The sequence below is a fragment of the Salvelinus sp. IW2-2015 genome, linkage group LG4q.2 (genome assembly GCF_002910315.2).
Source record: "Salvelinus sp. IW2-2015 linkage group LG4q.2, ASM291031v2, whole genome shotgun sequence".
Classification (NCBI taxonomy): domain Eukaryota; kingdom Metazoa; phylum Chordata; class Actinopteri; order Salmoniformes; family Salmonidae; genus Salvelinus; species Salvelinus sp. IW2-2015.
In genome coordinates, this window is record NC_036843.1 from 21,236,074 (window position 1) to 21,253,895 (window position 17,822).

At 40.0% G+C, this 17,822-nt stretch overlaps 2 protein-coding genes across 2 annotated transcripts; both read right to left on the reverse strand.

Annotated features, from left to right (window-relative positions):
* Positions 1-341: 341 nt before the first annotated feature.
* LOC111963456 (E2F-associated phosphoprotein) lies at positions 342-8,493 on the reverse strand. Its single transcript, XM_023986907.2, has 6 exons — positions 8,301-8,493; positions 7,729-7,916; positions 7,429-7,533; positions 7,106-7,223; positions 1,089-1,214; positions 342-982 (listed from the first exon to the last, which is right to left on the reverse strand). Exons 1-6 carry the CDS (start codon positions 8,369-8,371, stop codon positions 688-690), a joined length of 903 nt encoding a protein of 300 aa, XP_023842675.1. The 5' UTR covers positions 8,372-8,493; the 3' UTR covers positions 342-687.
* A 692-nt stretch (positions 8,494-9,185) lies between these two features.
* LOC111963459 (sorting nexin-6) lies at positions 9,186-16,373 on the reverse strand. The gene is made up of 14 exons (XM_023986909.2): positions 16,305-16,373; positions 16,087-16,137; positions 15,136-15,240; positions 13,240-13,350; positions 12,844-12,965; positions 12,491-12,614; positions 12,191-12,286; positions 11,860-11,965; positions 10,988-11,063; positions 10,849-10,888; positions 10,556-10,642; positions 10,178-10,337; positions 9,894-9,979; positions 9,186-9,798 (listed from the first exon to the last, which is right to left on the reverse strand). Exons 1-14 carry the CDS (start codon positions 16,308-16,310, stop codon positions 9,745-9,747), a joined length of 1,224 nt encoding a protein of 407 aa, XP_023842677.1. The 5' UTR covers positions 16,311-16,373; the 3' UTR covers positions 9,186-9,744.
* Between the last annotated feature and the right edge of the window lie 1,449 nt (positions 16,374-17,822).

Sequence of the window (17,822 nt, forward strand, 5' to 3'; positions counted from 1 at the left end):
AAAAGCTTATTCTATAAAATACACTGCTACCAAAGAAATGGAGATGGAAGAAAGTACAATCTTTGGTGCTAATTTAAGCCCAGGGACCAGTAATGTCACCATGCGGCGGCCCCTTCATATTTGGTCCCTCCTTGCTTTTGGATAAAACTTTTAGGATAAATCTGAACCAAATCTCTTTCTGCCAAATCATATGCTACAACTAAGATCTAGTTTACATGATTCAATGACATTGGGTTGAAATATTTCCTTTACATTTTTGCTCATTGCAAACTTATGTTTTTCTTTCTTATTTCTAGTAATACAATCAGAGGAAAGTTCTGTAAGAGACTTTAGCTACAAAATAATATTAAAAACGTGAACATTTTATTTTTATATGTACTAATGACCAAATATCTGTGGTAGCCAGGTCCAACTTCAGAAAAACAAAATAAGTAGATTTGTTGCACACACAAAATATATATATAAATACCAAGAAAAATACAATAAACACCATAGGGGTAAACGTAATATAACGTTGGAGGACAGTGGCTGTACAGCATACCTTTACAAAATACACACCTGTCTTATAACAGAAAAATATGTTGGCATGTGCATTCAGGAAATTATAACACAAAAATATGTTGGCATGTGCATTCAGGTAACAAATGTTTTAACAGAGCTATCACAAAGGTCACAGCAACAGTCATTTTAGCAGTGGCTGGCGAGGATGTTAAAAAAGTGGTAGACCTCGTCCTTATCGAGCACTGCCACCTCAGTGGAGCACTCTGTGCACTGGACAGGATGGTAGATCTCTCCGCCCATCCCCACCACCACTCCTGAATCTGTGGCTTCTATTGCCGCTGTTGGCTCTGGTTGACGCCCTTTCCTCTTTCTGTTCCTCAGATTTTTCTCGTTGAGTGTTTTGTACCGTAAAATCTCCTCTTTGTTTACTGTGCAGTTCATGACAAACATGGCTCTGTATTGTGTCCTGTATTTGTCATGCCTGTGGACAAAAAAAAGCGGTCAACTCAGACAAATGACATTTTCCTTCTATTTCGATTAAAGACAATATTCACAGCCAAATTAATTTACAAGTCTTAATTTCCTACCTTTGGCAGTCGAGGCACAGCATGGTCATGCATGCTGGGCAGTTAAGAACAGCATCGCTGCTTGGAAGCCCCTGGGACTGCCCTCTTCTGTTCTGTGAAGATGGCAATCTTCTCTTTTCATTGTACCTGATCAAATAGGGGAACATAATTGACATCTGTGACCAAAACCAACCCTACTCATGGACTAAAAAGCACTTTCAAATGAGATTCTCCACCAAGCATGCTTTACTAATCTGGGTTCGGGAAACCGACCCTAAATATTTCGATTTTCTTTAAACCTTCACCTGGTTTGTTTTTATTTTGCACACTAATAAGATGCTATTGAGCCCACACTACTACACTGTCTGAGCCAAGGACTACATGCTTTCTGGTAAGTTTTGATTACAATACTGGGTGGGGTAAATATATTTCATATGACATACATTATTTTTTGTTAAGTAGTAAATGGTGGCCTACAGCAAAGTGTGTTTAAAACATTTCTAACTTGTTAACAATTTATGCTAGTTTGTTTTTTCTACCATGTGGGTTTTAGCTTGCTTGAGCCTGCTAACTGAGGAGTATTAATTCACCCGTTTCCATACATGATTCATTTTAAAACATTTATCCTACAAAGGAGTTGTTTAATCTAACTGCTTAACTATTTATCTGTACATGGAATTGTATTTGTTTTTTTTAACAAATGTTTTTCTAATCTTTACTAATGTAGAAGGAAAAGCGGTGTACATTTGCAAATACTGTGCCAAATCATATGTGAAGAATGCAACAAAAATGCAGAATCATCTGGCCAAGTGAAAAAGTTCCCTCAGCGCTCACAACAAGCAACCTCTGACAAAAGTCCCTCTACTTCTATTCGAGGTGAAAATTATGAATCAGACACCTTATCGATAGCAACAGCTCATGGTCCTCCTGGAATCAGAAGTTTTTTTGACTCAATGGAGGAACATAGTCAGAGAAATGCTGATGAATATCTTGGTTGAGCTGTGTATGCAACTGGTTCACCTCTGATACTCACAGGCAATGTGTATTGGAAGATATTTCTGAATGTTCTTCGCCCAGCATACACCCCTCCAACCAGACGTGCTTTATCTACTCATTTGCTGGACGCAGACTTCAACAGAGTTCAAGTGAAGGTCAAGCAAATCATAGAGAAAGCAGACTGTATTGCAATCATCTCTGATGGGTGGTCGAATGTTCGTGGGCAAGGAATAATTAACTACATAATCTCCACCCCTCAACCATTATTCTACAAGAGCACAGACACAAGGAACAACAGACAGCAGAAACCTGCTGAGAAGGATTATTACCACAGCAAGCAAGGTACTTGGAGTCAAACAGACAGGCCTGGATGAGATTTTTAAGGTCAGGGCCCTCCGTAAGGCTCACAAAATAATTTTAGACCCAAGTCACCCCCTGTACCTGGACTTTGAATTACTCCCCTCTGGGCGCAGGTATAGGGCACCCCTCAGCAGGAAAAATAGAACGAGACAATGATTTGTGCCAGGTGTGATATCCCTCTTAAATAGCTCGGGCAAATGTTCCCATTGACCCCGTAAGGCCAGCAGGCTAGTCTTTTCTTATTTTTTAAATTTTAAATTTTATTTTATTTATTGGTGCGTGACTGTTATTGAAAGTTGTATTGTCAATCCTGTTTTGTATTTAACGCCACTTTAAATGTGTACATGACACTGCAACAAAATTTCCCCATGGGGACAATAAAGTAAGTAAGATCTGAGATAGGTTTGCTAAACAAACACCGGTCTCTACATTGCAGATGAGCTGAAGGCAGTCATCAATGACCTTGGACCACAGAAGGTACTGGTGACAGACAATGCTGCGAACATGATGGCTGCTTGGTCTAAAGTGGAGTCCTACCCTCACATCACACCCATTGGCTGTGCTGCTCATGCATTGAATCTGCTCCTCAAGGACATCATGGATACAGTCTACAAGTGAGCCAAGGAAATGGTTATGTACAGTGGGGAGAACAAGTATTTGATACACTGCCGATTTTGCATGTAGAGGTCTGTAATTTTTTATCATAGGTACACTTCAACTGTGAGAGACGGAATCTAAAACAAAAATCCAGAAAATCACATTGTATGATTTTAAGTAATTCATTTGCATTTTATTGCATGACATAAGTATTTGATCACCTACCAACCAGTAAGAATTCTGGCTCTCACAGACCTGTTAGTTTTTCTTTAAGAAGCCCTCCTGTTCTCCACTCATTACCTGTATTAACTGCACCTGTTTGAACTCGTTACCTGTATAAAAGACACCTGTCCACACACTCAATCAAACAGACTCCAACCTCTCCACAATGGCCAAGACCAGAGAGCTGTGTAAGGACATCAGGGATAAAATTGTAGACCTGCACAAGGCTGGGATGGGCTACAGGACAATAGGCAAGCAGCTTGGTGATGAGGTGATGGAGGTAGATATGTATAGGGGTAAGGTTACTAGGCAACAGGATATAAGATGAACAGAGTAGCAGCAGCTTGCATGTGCAGTCAGTATAAATGTGTTTTTCTTTTGTTTTGTTTTTCTCCCACACCTTTATTTAACCAGGTAGGCTAGTTGAGAACAAGTTCTCATTTACAACTGCGACCTGGCCAAGATAAAGCAAAGCAGTGTGACACAAACAACAACACAGAGTTACACATGGAATAAACAAACATACAGTCAATAACACAATACAAAAAGTCTATATACAGTGTGTGCAAATGAGGTAAGGCAATAAATAGGCCATAGTGGCAAAATAATTAAAATTTAGCAATTAAACACTGGAGTGATAGATGTGCAGAAGATAAATGTGCAAGTAGAGATACTGGGGTGCAAAGGAGCAAAAAATAAATAAATAAAAATAACAGTATGGGGATGAGGTAGTTGGATGGGCTATATACAGATGGGCTATGCACAGGTGCAATGATCTGTGAGCTGCTCTGACAGCTGGTGCTTAAAGTTAGTGAGGGAGATATGGGTCTCGAGCTTCACTGATTTTTGCAATTCGTTCCAGTCATTGGCAGCAGAGAACTGAAAGGAAAGGCAGTCAAAGGAGGAATTGGCTTTGGGGGTGACCAGTGAAATATACCTGCTGGAGCGCGTGCTATGGGTGGGTGCTGCTATGGTGACCAGTGAGCTGAGATAAGGCGGGGCTTTACCTAGCAAAGACTTAGATGACCTGGAGCCAGTGGGTTTGGTGACGAATATGAAGCGAAGGCCAGCCAATGAGAGCATACAGGTCGCAGTGGTGGGTAGTATATGGGGATTTGGTGACAAAAAGGATGGCACTGTGATAGACTGCATCCAATTTGCTGAGTAGAGTGTTGGAGGCTATTTTGTAAATGACATCGCCGAAGTCAAGGATCGGCAGGATAGTCAGTTTTACGATGGTATGTTTGGCAGCATGAGTGAAGGATGCTTTGTTGCGAAATAGGAAACCAATTCTAGATTTAATTTTGAATTGGAGATGCTTAATGTGAGTCTGGAAGGAGAGTTTACAGTCTAACCAGACACCTAGGTATTTGTAGGTGTCCACATATTCCTAGTCAGAACTGTCCAGAGTAGTGATGCTGGATGGGCGGGCAGGTGAGGGCAGCGATCGGTTAAAGAGCATGCATTTCGTTTTACCAGCATTTAAGAGCAGTTGGAGGCCACGGAAGGAGAGTTGTATGGCATTGAAGCTCGTCTGGAGGTTAGTTAACAAAGAAGGGCCAGAAGTATACAGAATGGTGTTGTCTGTGTAGAGGTAGATCAGAGAATCACCAGCAGCAAGATACATCATTGATGTATACCGAGAAAAGAGTCGGCCCGAGAATTGAACCCTGTGGCACCCCCATAGAGACTGCCAGAGGTCCGGACAACAGGCCCTCCGATTTGACACACTGAACTCTGTCTGAGAAGTAGTTGGTGAACCAGGCGAGGCAGTCATTTGAGAAACCAAGGCTGTTGAGTCTGCCGATAAGAATGTGGTGATTGACAGAGTCGAAAGCCTTGGCCAGGTCGATGAATACAGCTGCACAGTATTGTCTCTTATCGATGGCGGTTATGATATTGCTTAGGACCTTGAGCGTGGCTGAGGTGCACCCATGACTAGCTCGGAAACCAGATTGCATAGCGGAGAAGGTACGGTGGGATTCGAAATGGTCGGTGTTCTGTTTGTTAACTTGGCTTTCGAAGACTTTAGAAAGGCAGGGTAAGATAAATATAGGTCTGTAGCAGTTTGGGTCTAGAGTGTCTCCCCCTTTGAAGAGGGGGATGACCGCGGCAGCTTTCCAATCTTTGGGGATCTCAGACGATATGAAAGAGGTTGAACAGGCTAGAAATAGGGGTTGCAACAATTTCGGCTGATAATTGATTTGTTGATTTGTAGGGGTCCAGATTTTGCAGCTATTTCAGAAAATCAGCTATCTGGATTTGGGTGAAGGAGAAATGGGGGGGCTTGGGCAAGTTGCTGTGAGGGGAAAGCATAGCCAGCCGTAGAAAAAGACATTGAAATTCTCAATTATCGTGGATTTATCTTTGGTGACAGTGTTTCCTAGCCTCAGTGCAGTGGGCAGTTGGCAGTTGGGTCCATTATTCTCCATGGACTTTACAGTGTCCCAGAACTTTTTGGAGTTTGTGCTACAGGATGCAAATTTCTGTTTGAAAATGCTAGCCTTTTCTTTCCTAACTGCCTGTGTATATTGTTTCCTAACTTCCCTGAAAAGTTGCATATCGCGGGTGCTATTCGATGCTAATGCAGTACGCCACAGGATGTTTTTGTGCTGGTCAAGGGCAGTCAGGTCTGAAGTGAACCAAGGGCTATATCTGTTCCTGGTACAATTTTTTTTGAATGGGGCATGCTTATTTAAGATGGTGAGGAAATAACTTTTAAAGAATAGCCAGGCATCCTCTACTGACAGAATGAGGTCAATATCCTTCCAGGATACCCGGGCCAGGTCGATTAGAAAGGCCTGCTCGCTGAAGCGTTTTAGGGAGCGTTTGACTGTGATGAGGGGTGGTTGTTAGACCCCAGACCCATTACTGACGCAGGCAATGATCGCTGAGATCCTGGTTGAAGACAGAAGAGGTATATTTGGAGGGCAGGTTGGTTAGGATGATATCTATGAGGGTGCCCGTGTTTACAGATTTGGGGTTGTACCTGGTAGGTTAATTTATAATTTGTGTGAGATTGAGGGCATCAAGCTTAGACTGTAGGATGGCCGGGATGTTAAGCATGTCCCAGTTTAGGTCACCTAACAGCACGAGCTCTGAAGATAGATGGGGGGAAATCAATTCACATATGGTGTCCAGGGCACAGCTGGGGGCAGAAGGTGGTCTATAGTTAGGTATGGAAATTTCAGGGGTTTTGTTGGTCTTCCGGCACGGCTAGGACATCCGGGTTGGCAGTGTGCTAAAGCAGTGAATAAAACAAACTTAGGGAGGAGGCTTCTAATGTTAACATGCATGAAACCAAGGTTTTTACGGTTACAGAAGTCAACAAATGAGAGCCCCTCGGGAATGGGAGTGGAGCTAGGCACTGCAGGGCCTGAATTAACCTCTACATCACCAGAGGAACAAAGGAGGAGTAGGATAAGGGTACGGCTAACGGCTATAAGAACTGGTCGTCTAGTACGTTCGGAACAGAGAGTAAAAGGAGCAGGTTTCTGGGCGCGGTAGAATAGATTCAAGGCATAATGTACAGACAAAGGTGTGAGTGAGGAAATTGTGGAGTGAGTGTTTGTGTGTGTGTGTGTGTGTGTGTGTGTGTGTGTGTGTGTGTGTGTGTGTGTGTGTAGGGCCCTGTGAGTGTGCAGAGACAGTGCAAATACTGAAATAAAGGTCAATAAAGATACACCAATAAAGATACAGGGTAAACTCTGTCCGTGTAGATATTTTATTAGCTATTTATCGGTCGTATTGCTTGGGGATAGAACCTGTTCAAGAGCCTGTTGGTGTCAGACTTGATGCACCAGTACCTCTTACACACCAAAACACTTTTGTAACAGTTTGTATTATGTGGATACATTGCTTACCTCTTCCTCTTGGCATCCACCCATGCCTGATCCCGGTCATCCTCATCAGGGTCGTACAGTAGTTCATCGTTGGTGGGGATGGATCGCTGTTTCCTGCATCTCTTACCTGACGAACTACCTGCAGAAGAGGATCAAATGATTATGTTTTTTATTGAAGTATCTGTACAACATAATAAGACTGTCCTGAACTTTAAAACATGCTGGATGGAGAATCTCCATTGAAATAGCTTTTGAGTCCAGGGCTAAGCTTAATCTGTGTCCAGGAAACCGGCCCTCGGTGTCACAGAGTTTGGTTTACCAATGAATCCGAGCTACACACTTACTTGGAGCTATTTCCTCCTCTTCTGAATCGGAGTCAAAATAAACGTTGTCATAAAGCTCTGGCAACACAGGTCTTGAAGCATTATCATTGGTACCCGAAGTCTCCCCTGGGATGGACAGATGGACACTCATCAATGAGTACAGCGGTACAATGTTATTGAGATAAAATGTCCAACAAATTCAGTAAATGCAGCTGAAGTGTTATCACTATTCATAACAGAACGCTGTGCATAGATAGGCCTACTAATTGGACAAGTATCCCCCACAAAAAAAATGAAAATAATGCTAGAAGGAAATTCCACCTGCTGATGCTGTAGGGGGCAACCATTTGCACTCCATAGTTGTAATGGTGGTGCTGAGCTCTGCCTCCATCTCTTTCTCAAACTCATCCCCACTGGAGGACTCACTCTCCCCAGTGAGGTATTCTCGGATGAGTTTCTTCTTCTGATCCGGTGTCCCGTTCAAGAGCACTTCCAGCTCATCCTCAGAGCTGGAAATACAGCAACAACATTGGGGGGTCTTGATGATGTACAGTTTTAAATGGGTCAGATCCTGTTTGAACAACACTCACAACTTTTGCGCCCCAACAATAAAGTACTTATGGAGGACTGAGGTCAATGATTTCAATTGCCACTTTTTGAAATGGAATTGACCCCAACCCTGCATCACAGATTTGTCCAAGTAGTCTTGCATTTTATGGGCCTAAAAGCAAATCAAGGCAACATAATGTTAACACAATACCCAAACCATTAACACGTTAGCCTACTAGTAGATAGCATCACTAGCGACCATGCTTGCATTGAACCACCAGCTTACGTTAAGTCTGCTAGCCATCTATCCAAATGCTTACGCCAAAACATGCAACAATATTTACCTGTCTTCAGCTCTTTCTTCATCACTTGGCTCCTCTATCTCATATGAATCATCCTCTACGTGTCTGTTCATTTGGTATTTTGAGAATTCTAACAATCTAACCAACGAAAACGGTTAAGAGGTAGCTAAAGATAAACAGAGGAAACTTGAGACGCACGCCAGGATCTTGTAGCTAACTTGATTACTTCCGGTTTGCGCTTTTCAAAGTAAAAGTTCGGTGTGTGAGATTCATCAGTAGAAACAAAATTGTTTGAAGTAGCGGACAGTTTTCAATGAATTGGTTTAATGTGTTTCTTCCTTGTAATGACTGGAGTAAAAGGGAATTGCTCAAACACCCCCTATGAAATGTCCACCCCCCTAATACACTACACATTTCCAAGGTGAAAGAAACCTATTACAAGCGGTTTGAAAAGTGGACATCTTTTTTTTATTCAACCTTAATATGAACAGTTGATACCGAGTTTAATATGATATTGAAGGACAATTTCCATTGGCTTCCCCTGGCTTTTCTTCCATGTTTCTCAGGGTCATAAAAGCTACAGAACTGAAAGGATTACAACTAGATAGATTAACAACAAAGAGTCTACTCAAAACATTGAATGAAATTATGTTCAGAATGGTTCTAAGGTAAATAGTATAATTTATTACTATTTTCATCATCTTTATCATAATTATCAGTATTACTGTTTGTTTCAGCATTTCTCCATCTACATAAATGGAAGCTTTGGTCACAGAGTGAAAAAAACATTCATATACAGAGCACTTAAAAAATCTGGGGAGAAACAAAAACAAAAACCGTATCCATTTATGGTCTTTTTTTTAACTTGTTTTTTTACTATACTTGATAGGATTAATCTACATTAAGGCAAACATACTGAAGCATTACTTGTCTGGAATGAAAAATAACAGGATTTGTATGAAATAATTGAAAACAAAAGTATTAGTAAAGATCGTTTTGATCATTAGCAGTACAGTAAGAACTAATACAACATTTACAAGGCTTTTAGTGACAATACATTTTAATAATAGTAACAATCAGCTCATCTTGAACAAAGTAACTGAGCAGCATCACAGAAAAGTTACTGAAACTATTGGCCTCAACAATTACTCTAAGTAAAATAATAACAAATAATAAATCTGGAGACATGATATAGATTGGGAGAAGATTTCCATCGAGAACGATGATTGTTAACAATTAAAAAGTTGACGTGATTAAACAAAGTTATAGGTTCATGTGCTGTATGGATTTTGCAGGTATTCCACACTGGCTTCCTCACGTTTTTAGTGTGGGTTGTGGAGGGAGTTTGGTGTCTCTGGTAGTAGTGATGACTACGAACAGGCATCCTGAAAACAAACTGACCCCAGATATGCTCTTTCTTCCATCTTCTCAGTGAAGATCAGGCCAAAGCAGGGAAAGCCCTGTACAGTGAACCTTCGGCAAAGACCTAAGTGTCTCCTTTGAGGACTCCGAGACAGCTTTGCAATAATTGTAAATTACCCTGTGGAGAAAGAGAGAAAGAGGTTCAGCCTTTTACTAAGCACAGGCCCCAGTTTAGGCTGTCTTAATAGACAACCATGTGTAATGAAAAATGACCTTAGCATGTTTGAGCTCCAGTTCAGCAAGTTCCACCAAGTTCTTTCTGAAGGCTGCTACTCGTCTTGTCTTGAAGTCTATGAGCTCTGTACTCCGGAATAAAGAGAAAGTTATCAGATTAACTTCTCTACATCCATGAATCTGGTTTAGCTTCTCTTACATGCAAAACCTGGGACTCTGGTTTAATTTTCAACAGGGAGGAATATTTTTTGGAAAAGTATTAAATGTATTGTTAATACTCTTAAACAAGTATAAAAATATATAAATGCGAGTGGATAAAGTACCTTGCTTTGCAGACTCTGAGATTTTCTCAAACTTCTGACAGCACACCTGCTGGCTGGTCTCCGCCTGAAGCACATCTTTGTTCTTTGCCCTGGCTCTATCCAGAGCTTTGTTTGCATTCTCGTAATCAACCAGGGCCCTCCCTCGTCTGTACAATAGATCCTTAAGAAAGAAACAGCAGATTCCATTTTGCACATTAATAATAATAAACACTACGCTATCTGATGAAAAATCCATTAATACCAACAAATGCAAACATATGGAGGTTGAGGAGACGTTTCTTCAGGAAATGCGTCGATACTACCTCTGATAACAGACCAGCGTATCTGATCATAATTGTTTGATGATAAAAAAAAGCAGGGTCAAGTTAGATATTGTACCTTAGCAGCTTGCGACTCCCTGAGGTAATACTTCAGTAAGTCTGCAAGTTTCAGGTCCTCATCCGCAGCCACTCGAGCCTCTATTTTCTGTAGAGGAAGGACACCAACAGAAATGTGAGACTTCAGACAAAACTAATTTTGTCATTGATGCTAATCTGCATTGCAGCTGATAGATGAAGCTACTTGACATGTAGTGAATATAGGCCTAGTTATTGACTTCAGTGAACATTGCTAGTAAGTACACAACAATTGCGTTATACATAGAATCAAAAGACCAGGCAAAAAAAACATACCCGTGTTTTCTCAAACAGTTCAGAGACTTTCAAGAAAAATCTGGAAAACAGTGGGTTGCATTTGAGTTACAGTTGGATCAAAGCGTTTTGGCAGCAAACAATATATGGGGAGAAAAGGACAAATAATTTAGTTCCATACTTGCACACATCTGTGGAGTCCTGGGTTCCTAAAGTGTACAGTGTGGAGGCAATTCTATTGATATCATCTGCAGCACCTGCAACATAAGAACACAACTTTAGATTACATAACACCTAAACCCCCATACTCATACACACAGACGGTCGGTCAATCATGTACAAAATGCATTGAACAAAATGCAAGCATAGATCTTTTAGAAAATAACATCTGCAGCTGGACATTTTCAAATACGCAGTGAGTCACTTTTCTAATATAGTATCACATTTTAATGTTGTGGAAATGAAGTATATTACAATACATAAAAGTTCTTACCGGAGTTTAAGACATGACAGATGTACTGTCTGATCCATGGAAATGACAGACGACTATATATTTATGAGTGAAATTTGTATCCTGAAGCTTTGTCAAACTTTTCATTCGAGAGACTAAAGGCATGGCTCTTACCTGTTAGGATATGTACAAGATATTGTCCTCATAATTTACATTTTCTATTTATTTTTTACAAATGGAACATGACAAAGTTTCGAAATGAGTCGGCTGTCATCCCCAATACTTTAAGACTGACTGACCCAACTACAAATAAACATACAACTTACCCATTTCCATATTTGTCAGCAAATTAATATAAAACAAAAAAATAGACGTAAAATACAATGCACAGCACATGGACAAACAGACAGGCTGGTTTCCACAAACATTAAAACATGATACCAAAGTGACTCAGTCCCACTCACAGTTCACAAAAAAATGCATTTCAACACTTTCAATTGGAATTACTCAAAACAATCTCTTTCTCAGTAACTGATTAAAATCCATGTATATAGCAAAAAGCTTACCTAGCACGTGGAGATTATGCGACAGAGGAGACTTACTTTTGTGAGACCTGATCATTCTATCAGATTTGGCGGAGGCATCTTTGACACGATTATGGTACTCTAAAAGGAATGTCTTCTCATGCTCAAAGAAATCATCTACATCCTGAAATCCAAAAGACAATCACATCAAACTTTATACAAGTAATAACTGTTAGAAATAATACAAGTCGGAAGATAAATGCATTCATGATGCTAACAATGTTTTTTAAACAATGTTAAAGTCGTGAAATGCTTATGTTGTGCCTTCATTATAATATAAAACTCAAAGCAAGTTCAATACCCATTTGCTTGGATGAATGGATTTACATAGAGATGCGAACCAACTCACCTTCACCCCTGCCACTAACACACCGTCTGCAGACTTCACCACATTCTTGAAGAAATCTTCCATCTTCTCCCTCTTGTTTTTGCCTCGTACACTTAGCTGTGAACAAAAGGTAAGGACAAAATGACAATGATAAAACTAAGACAAGGTAAGGGAACGGCATATTCTAATGTTTTCAGGCATATCCGACTAACCTTTTGAGTTATCTAAAGTTCATGAAAACGAGAGAGAGCTTGTCTAAGAGCATGTCCACAGCAACAATCGTCTCCAAAATCCTAATTTGGTCATTATGACCCCACTTACATCTTGGTTGTACTCTAAAAACACATGGAAGTTCAAGTCTTTCCTCAAGACAGGATGCGCAGCCACACGGCAAAGAAACACTTCATGCATCGCCACTGTCTTCTTGAAGATAGCCAAGTATTCGCTGAAACACACAGACATAGCCTAGATATTACCAATAGTATTCATAACACCAAATTATCCCCACCAAACCACTGTACTGAAACATAAAAACAATGTCAGAGCAACATGGGTCATGTTCAGTTTGAACAAAACGGAAGAAAACACTAAAACAGTGTAGTACCATCTGAACTTGTCAAATAAGAAACACAATGTGCCCTAATGAACCTGTCCATGAACTCTAAATCACTCACGCTTCAAGTTCCTGTTTCATTTTGGTGAACTCTTCCTTGGTCATGGAACCTTCACCTTCCCCTAGTTTCTGTAACTTCTCTCTGGAGGCATCAAAGTCAGGTCTTGGTGGGGCTGGGGGAATCTATGGGGAATCAACACTTTAATCAGTACAGTATTTTGAAATTGAACATCTTGCTAAATTCATTACTGCATGGAACCAGGGAGTTTGAATAAGAAAGGGGATTGATAATTAATAATTACATTGTTTTACAAAACACTAAGTTTATGTACTTATCCTGAAAGCCAAAACAGTTTGAGTCCCAAAATGGCACCCTATTCCCTATATAGTGCACTACTTTATAAGGTGCCATTTGGGACCAATCCACAGAATATCTCTGATGGAGCTCAGTACTTACAATGTAGCCTGCATACTCCTCATTCTCCACAAAGGAGTCATGGAGCCAGATGAACTCCTCATGCTGCCTCACCACTGAAAACTCATTCTGCTTGAAGTTAGGAAGAGTGCTCTGGGAAACAAAACAGAAGAAATCAAATGTCACTAACATTGTTATTTTTTTTGTTGCACTGAGCAAATTTCAGGTCTGCTGAGCACAAACTTGAACTTTGTGAAAATTTGGTGCAATTTCCGGCACGCATTTACTGTGAACAGAGGGTGTACCCACTTTAAGTAACAGTTTTAACAGTGGCCAAGTAGGCTACTGTGGCTATTTGATCATAATATAGGCCTACCAGAGTGGCCTACCATCAAAAACAGCGGAGAAAAACACATCCCATAACATTTTAACATGGAAACAGCTGTTCTATCATTCAGCCTATAGTAGCAGCCAATGTGTGGTCTTCAATGCCTACAGTCCATGAGACTTTGAAAAAAACATGCAAGGCTTGACATTAACCTGTTTATCCACTTGTCCTTCAGACAAGGAGGTGACTGAAAATGTGTTTGATGCAAGAAACCACATTACAAAATAATATTCATTATTATTCCCATAACAGAGAATCAGACAAATTATAGTATGGACCTGAGTCGTGCCTGTCAATGCAATAGAATCCTACTCCAATGCGCTCTGCCTACAAGAAAATCTCTTGCACAGTTAGTTTTGCAAACTAAATCTTGCATAGTTTGTTTTCTTTAGCTATATTACATTGAAAGTGGCTAATATTGCGTTTATTCGATCATAATTCCCACAGTAGAATGAAACGTTGATAGTGTTAACTGAAGGGGAAAACTGTAGAAAGTTGAATCTTATGCTTCTCTGTGCACGCTCATATTTCTTCTGCGCAGCCTCATATTTCTTCTGCGCAGCAGTCCGAGGGGAATTGGTCACTAGTGGAACAAATTCTACTGAAAATCATAGCCGAATAGAGTATGGCATATCTATGGCTCTTCTAAAAATATCTTTCTGCCAATTAGAATGTGCAGCTCAATAAAAGGGGAAAGCCAGATGATCTGGATCGGAATGATCTCAAGTGTCAAGGCAACGGTTAACCCCCTTCAATCATGATTGAACTCCTTCCTTCACAAGAGTCCTTGCAACATGATAAAAGTTGCCATAAAAACATAAACCCATGACATTATGAGGTTACACTGAAAGTGTAAGGTAATGACTATTGGAATTCTCTCTGCATTGAAAATGGAGTGGAATGTGATCATGCACAGATCTTAATTTGTATTCCATGACTTCAACAAAGCATATTTTGCATACATGCACACTAGGTTTCAGAAGACAAAATGAATGTGGCGATAACACAACTGCTGGGGAGGAACATATTTGCAAGTCATGTGACATCTGTCTCGATTCAGACAGCCAGAGAAACGCACATTATTGCCAAGATTTTTTATAACTAAACCAAGAGACGTTGGGAACAAGCGAGATCCTATTGGTGCGTTCTAGCATGCATCTGCATATTTCCGTTAGGGAACGCCTACTCTTTGCAGTGCGTGTGTGAAATAACCCCATTCGCCTTCGCACTCCTTCTAAACAACGTGATATTTAAAACTTTTGCAACGGGTAAAGTCTACAAAACTTAGTTCACTCTGTTCATAACAGATTCCAGTTTTGGGAACAGAAAACTGAATTGAGATCAAATGTTTCATCAATGAGAAAATTATCAAAATGTAGTCCAAAATCCATCTCGTTCCATCTTCTCCCACTGCCGGCCAAGCGGATGCTTCACATTTATACATCCGGTGAAATATCTGTCTCATTGTTTTATCTGTGTTGTTGCCCTTTTATGTGCCAAGTGTCAGGGCAAACAGGAAGAAATATTGACAAATAGGTAAACTCTCTTACCTTAGTATGGACAGTAAACTTAACCTTGTCCCGCTCACTTAATGCATCAGAAATGTCCACTTGAAGTGTTGCATCAGTTTGGAGGTCAACATTGACTGCCCTAGGCTGTAAAATATTGTAATAGATATTGTATTTAGTGACAAGTCAATGACAAAAATCACCATTCCCCACAACTAAAGCTGGCTACATTCCACAGAAAGAGATGATAGATATAGATATAGCAAGACTCTACTGTTTGTTTTCCCCCTTTTGGAGGAGAGGGACATACCAAAATACAAATGAGAAGGTATGTGAATCTTTAAACTAATGTTGACAGCAGTCTTCCTCATTTGTTTGCCTACTAAGGTCAGTCATGTTGTTGTTATCCAATTATACTAACAAGCTAGCACAATATTGCTCAGCATTATGAATGAATGAACAGAATTGCAAGCATGCAATGCCTACTAGTTACATAGCTAATGCTCCAACAGGACACAACAATTACATAACGGCTAGTTAGCTCTGTCAAATGATGGCTGTGCACTTCCTAGCTTAGCTTGCAAACTAGCCAGCAAAACAATAGCAGAAAGCTAATACTTGTGCATAGTTAGATGGGTGTGCTACTAGTTAGCAATGGCAATATACTTCTTATTTATACAGTGAGAAGCTAAAATAAGGTTATGTATGTTAATTAACAAGAGGGAGCTACCTATTGGATTGTAACAGTTGCTGGCCAACTAGAAAGTCAACTGACTTCTGATGTGGTCAAGCTGACTACTGTAGCTAACTTAGCTAACGTTAGCTATTCAACAAATTTGACGTCAGTTGTCACCTGTCTAACAGCTGATCAGATCATGCAATAAGTAATTACTGCAGAATACCAATAAAGCAAATAGCTCATCTAGCTAACTGTTACGACCAGAGACAAATAAAATAAATATTTTTTTTAATCTAAGAAGAAAAAAAACTTACTCCTCTGTCCTCCTCCGAGAGGAAATCGGGACCATCGTCCAGCCCTTCTTGCTAGGTAACGTTAAACAGAAGACGACGGCACAAGACAACATGCGTTAGCCACATTACCGTCTACATTACCGTAAGTATCGTTTACTGATGAATGTATCTGTGTCAGATGACTGCACACATAAAACAAGAAGGTTAGCTAGCTAGAGTAAATTGTGAATAACACCTACCATCATGGCTGCTGCGGGTGGAGTAGTGAGGAAATCGTGTGACGTCACGTGACGAGGCCGCAGTGGGGATGAGAAAACGTGGAGCTTTCAATCCAAACCTTCAAGTGGGGCCGAGAGTAGCCACTTGACTAGTACTAATAGGCCCTTACAAATATTTTCACTCTTACAATTTCATCCCACCACATTCACAAAACTATTCTAAAGGTTTAAACATTGACTAGGCAGGTCTATGGATAGATCCAACTGAGTTATTTGACCTTTGGGGATTATATTTGCATTTGCTGAGCAGCACAGACCACCAATTTATGACCTTGGTGGTCCCAGGGATGTGTGTGCTTTGGGGACCTTTAACAGAATGTGACTGGAAGAAAGGGTGTTGTATGTGGAGAATGAGGGCTGCCTCAGTGCTTAACCCCCCTGAGTTAGTGATCATGTGATCTAGAATCTAAATAACCTATTGATTCAGAATCAACAGCAAAAGGTTTTCCATAATTCTTAGCATTTCATGACTTTTTCTCTAATTCATTTGTGTTTTTGTGTGTGTACGCGTGCATGTGTGTGCAATAGCTACCATATCTACCATAGCTACATCAAAATCAATTAAACTAATATGTTTTGTAAGAAAATAAATATCTTCTGGCTACTGATCTGCTTCTCTACCTAACACCTGGCAGAATATGTACTTTGAAATGTGATGGTTATAAACGACAATCTGACAGTCCAGAACAGCTGACCTCAAAATATATTAGTTCTGTTGTCTTTGTAATTGCATTAGCTGGGTGTGAAAGGGGGGGAAACAGAAGGAAAAATATATACTGGACAGTATTAAGCAAAGGGGGTAAGAGGCGTGTCTACAACTTGTCTTGGAGGCACAGTTGTGGTATGAACTTTGTTCTGTGTGCTGACTACAATTTGTTGAAATACATAAAGCTTTGGCATGTATATATTATAATAACCGCTAGATGGAACAAAACTCACACGGTGATAAACAGTCCGCAAGTGTTGATATGATGCCATGTTATTACCATGTAATAAACTGCATTAAATCTTTCCGTTTTCTTACCTTGAAAGTAATATCTTAAATATTCATTATATTAACTACAAAACATGTATTGTGTCTTTCTGTGATTTGACGCAATTATACAAAACACGCACAAACAATGTAATGGATCGCTTCAATTCTAGACGTGTGTAACTTTATCACAGCATCAACAAGGCTTGTTGTTGTTCTATTTTGCAATCCTTATAAATTGAGAAATACGTTTTGACATGGTGCAGAACTGTGACAACACCTTGTTGCTTCATTACCGTTTGATCCACACAACTAGATACTGTAGTATGTATGCCTTTTCATCATTACATCGCTGATGTGTTGTTTGACTTCTAGGTTTGACTATACAGTCACCTCCAAAATTATTGGCAGCCCTGATAAAGATGAGCAGAAAACTGTATAAAAAAAAAATTACAAATACTGAGCTACATTGTATGCTAAAATAAATGTGGAAATTATATTACTTT

Coding starts and splice junctions, on each gene's coding strand:
- LOC111963456 (XM_023986907.2), bottom strand. CDS start 8,371: ATGAACAGACACGTAGAGGATGATTCATATGAGATAGAGGAGCCAAGT. Junction 7,917..8,300: donor GAAGAAAGAGCTGAAGACAG/GTAAATATTGTT, acceptor CTGTATTTCCAG/CTCTGAGGATGAGCTGGAAG. Junction 983..1,088: donor CTGTGCCTCGACTGCCAAAG/GTAGGAAATTAA, acceptor TTTTGTCCACAG/GCATGACAAATACAGGACAC.
- LOC111963459 (XM_023986909.2), bottom strand. Junction 15,241..16,086: donor TCTCGGAGGAGGACAGAGGA/GTAAGTTTTTTT, acceptor AATATTTTACAG/CCTAGGGCAGTCAATGTTGA. Junction 10,338..10,555: donor GGGAGTCGCAAGCTGCTAAG/GTACAATATCTA, acceptor TTCTTTCTTAAG/GATCTATTGTACAGACGAGG.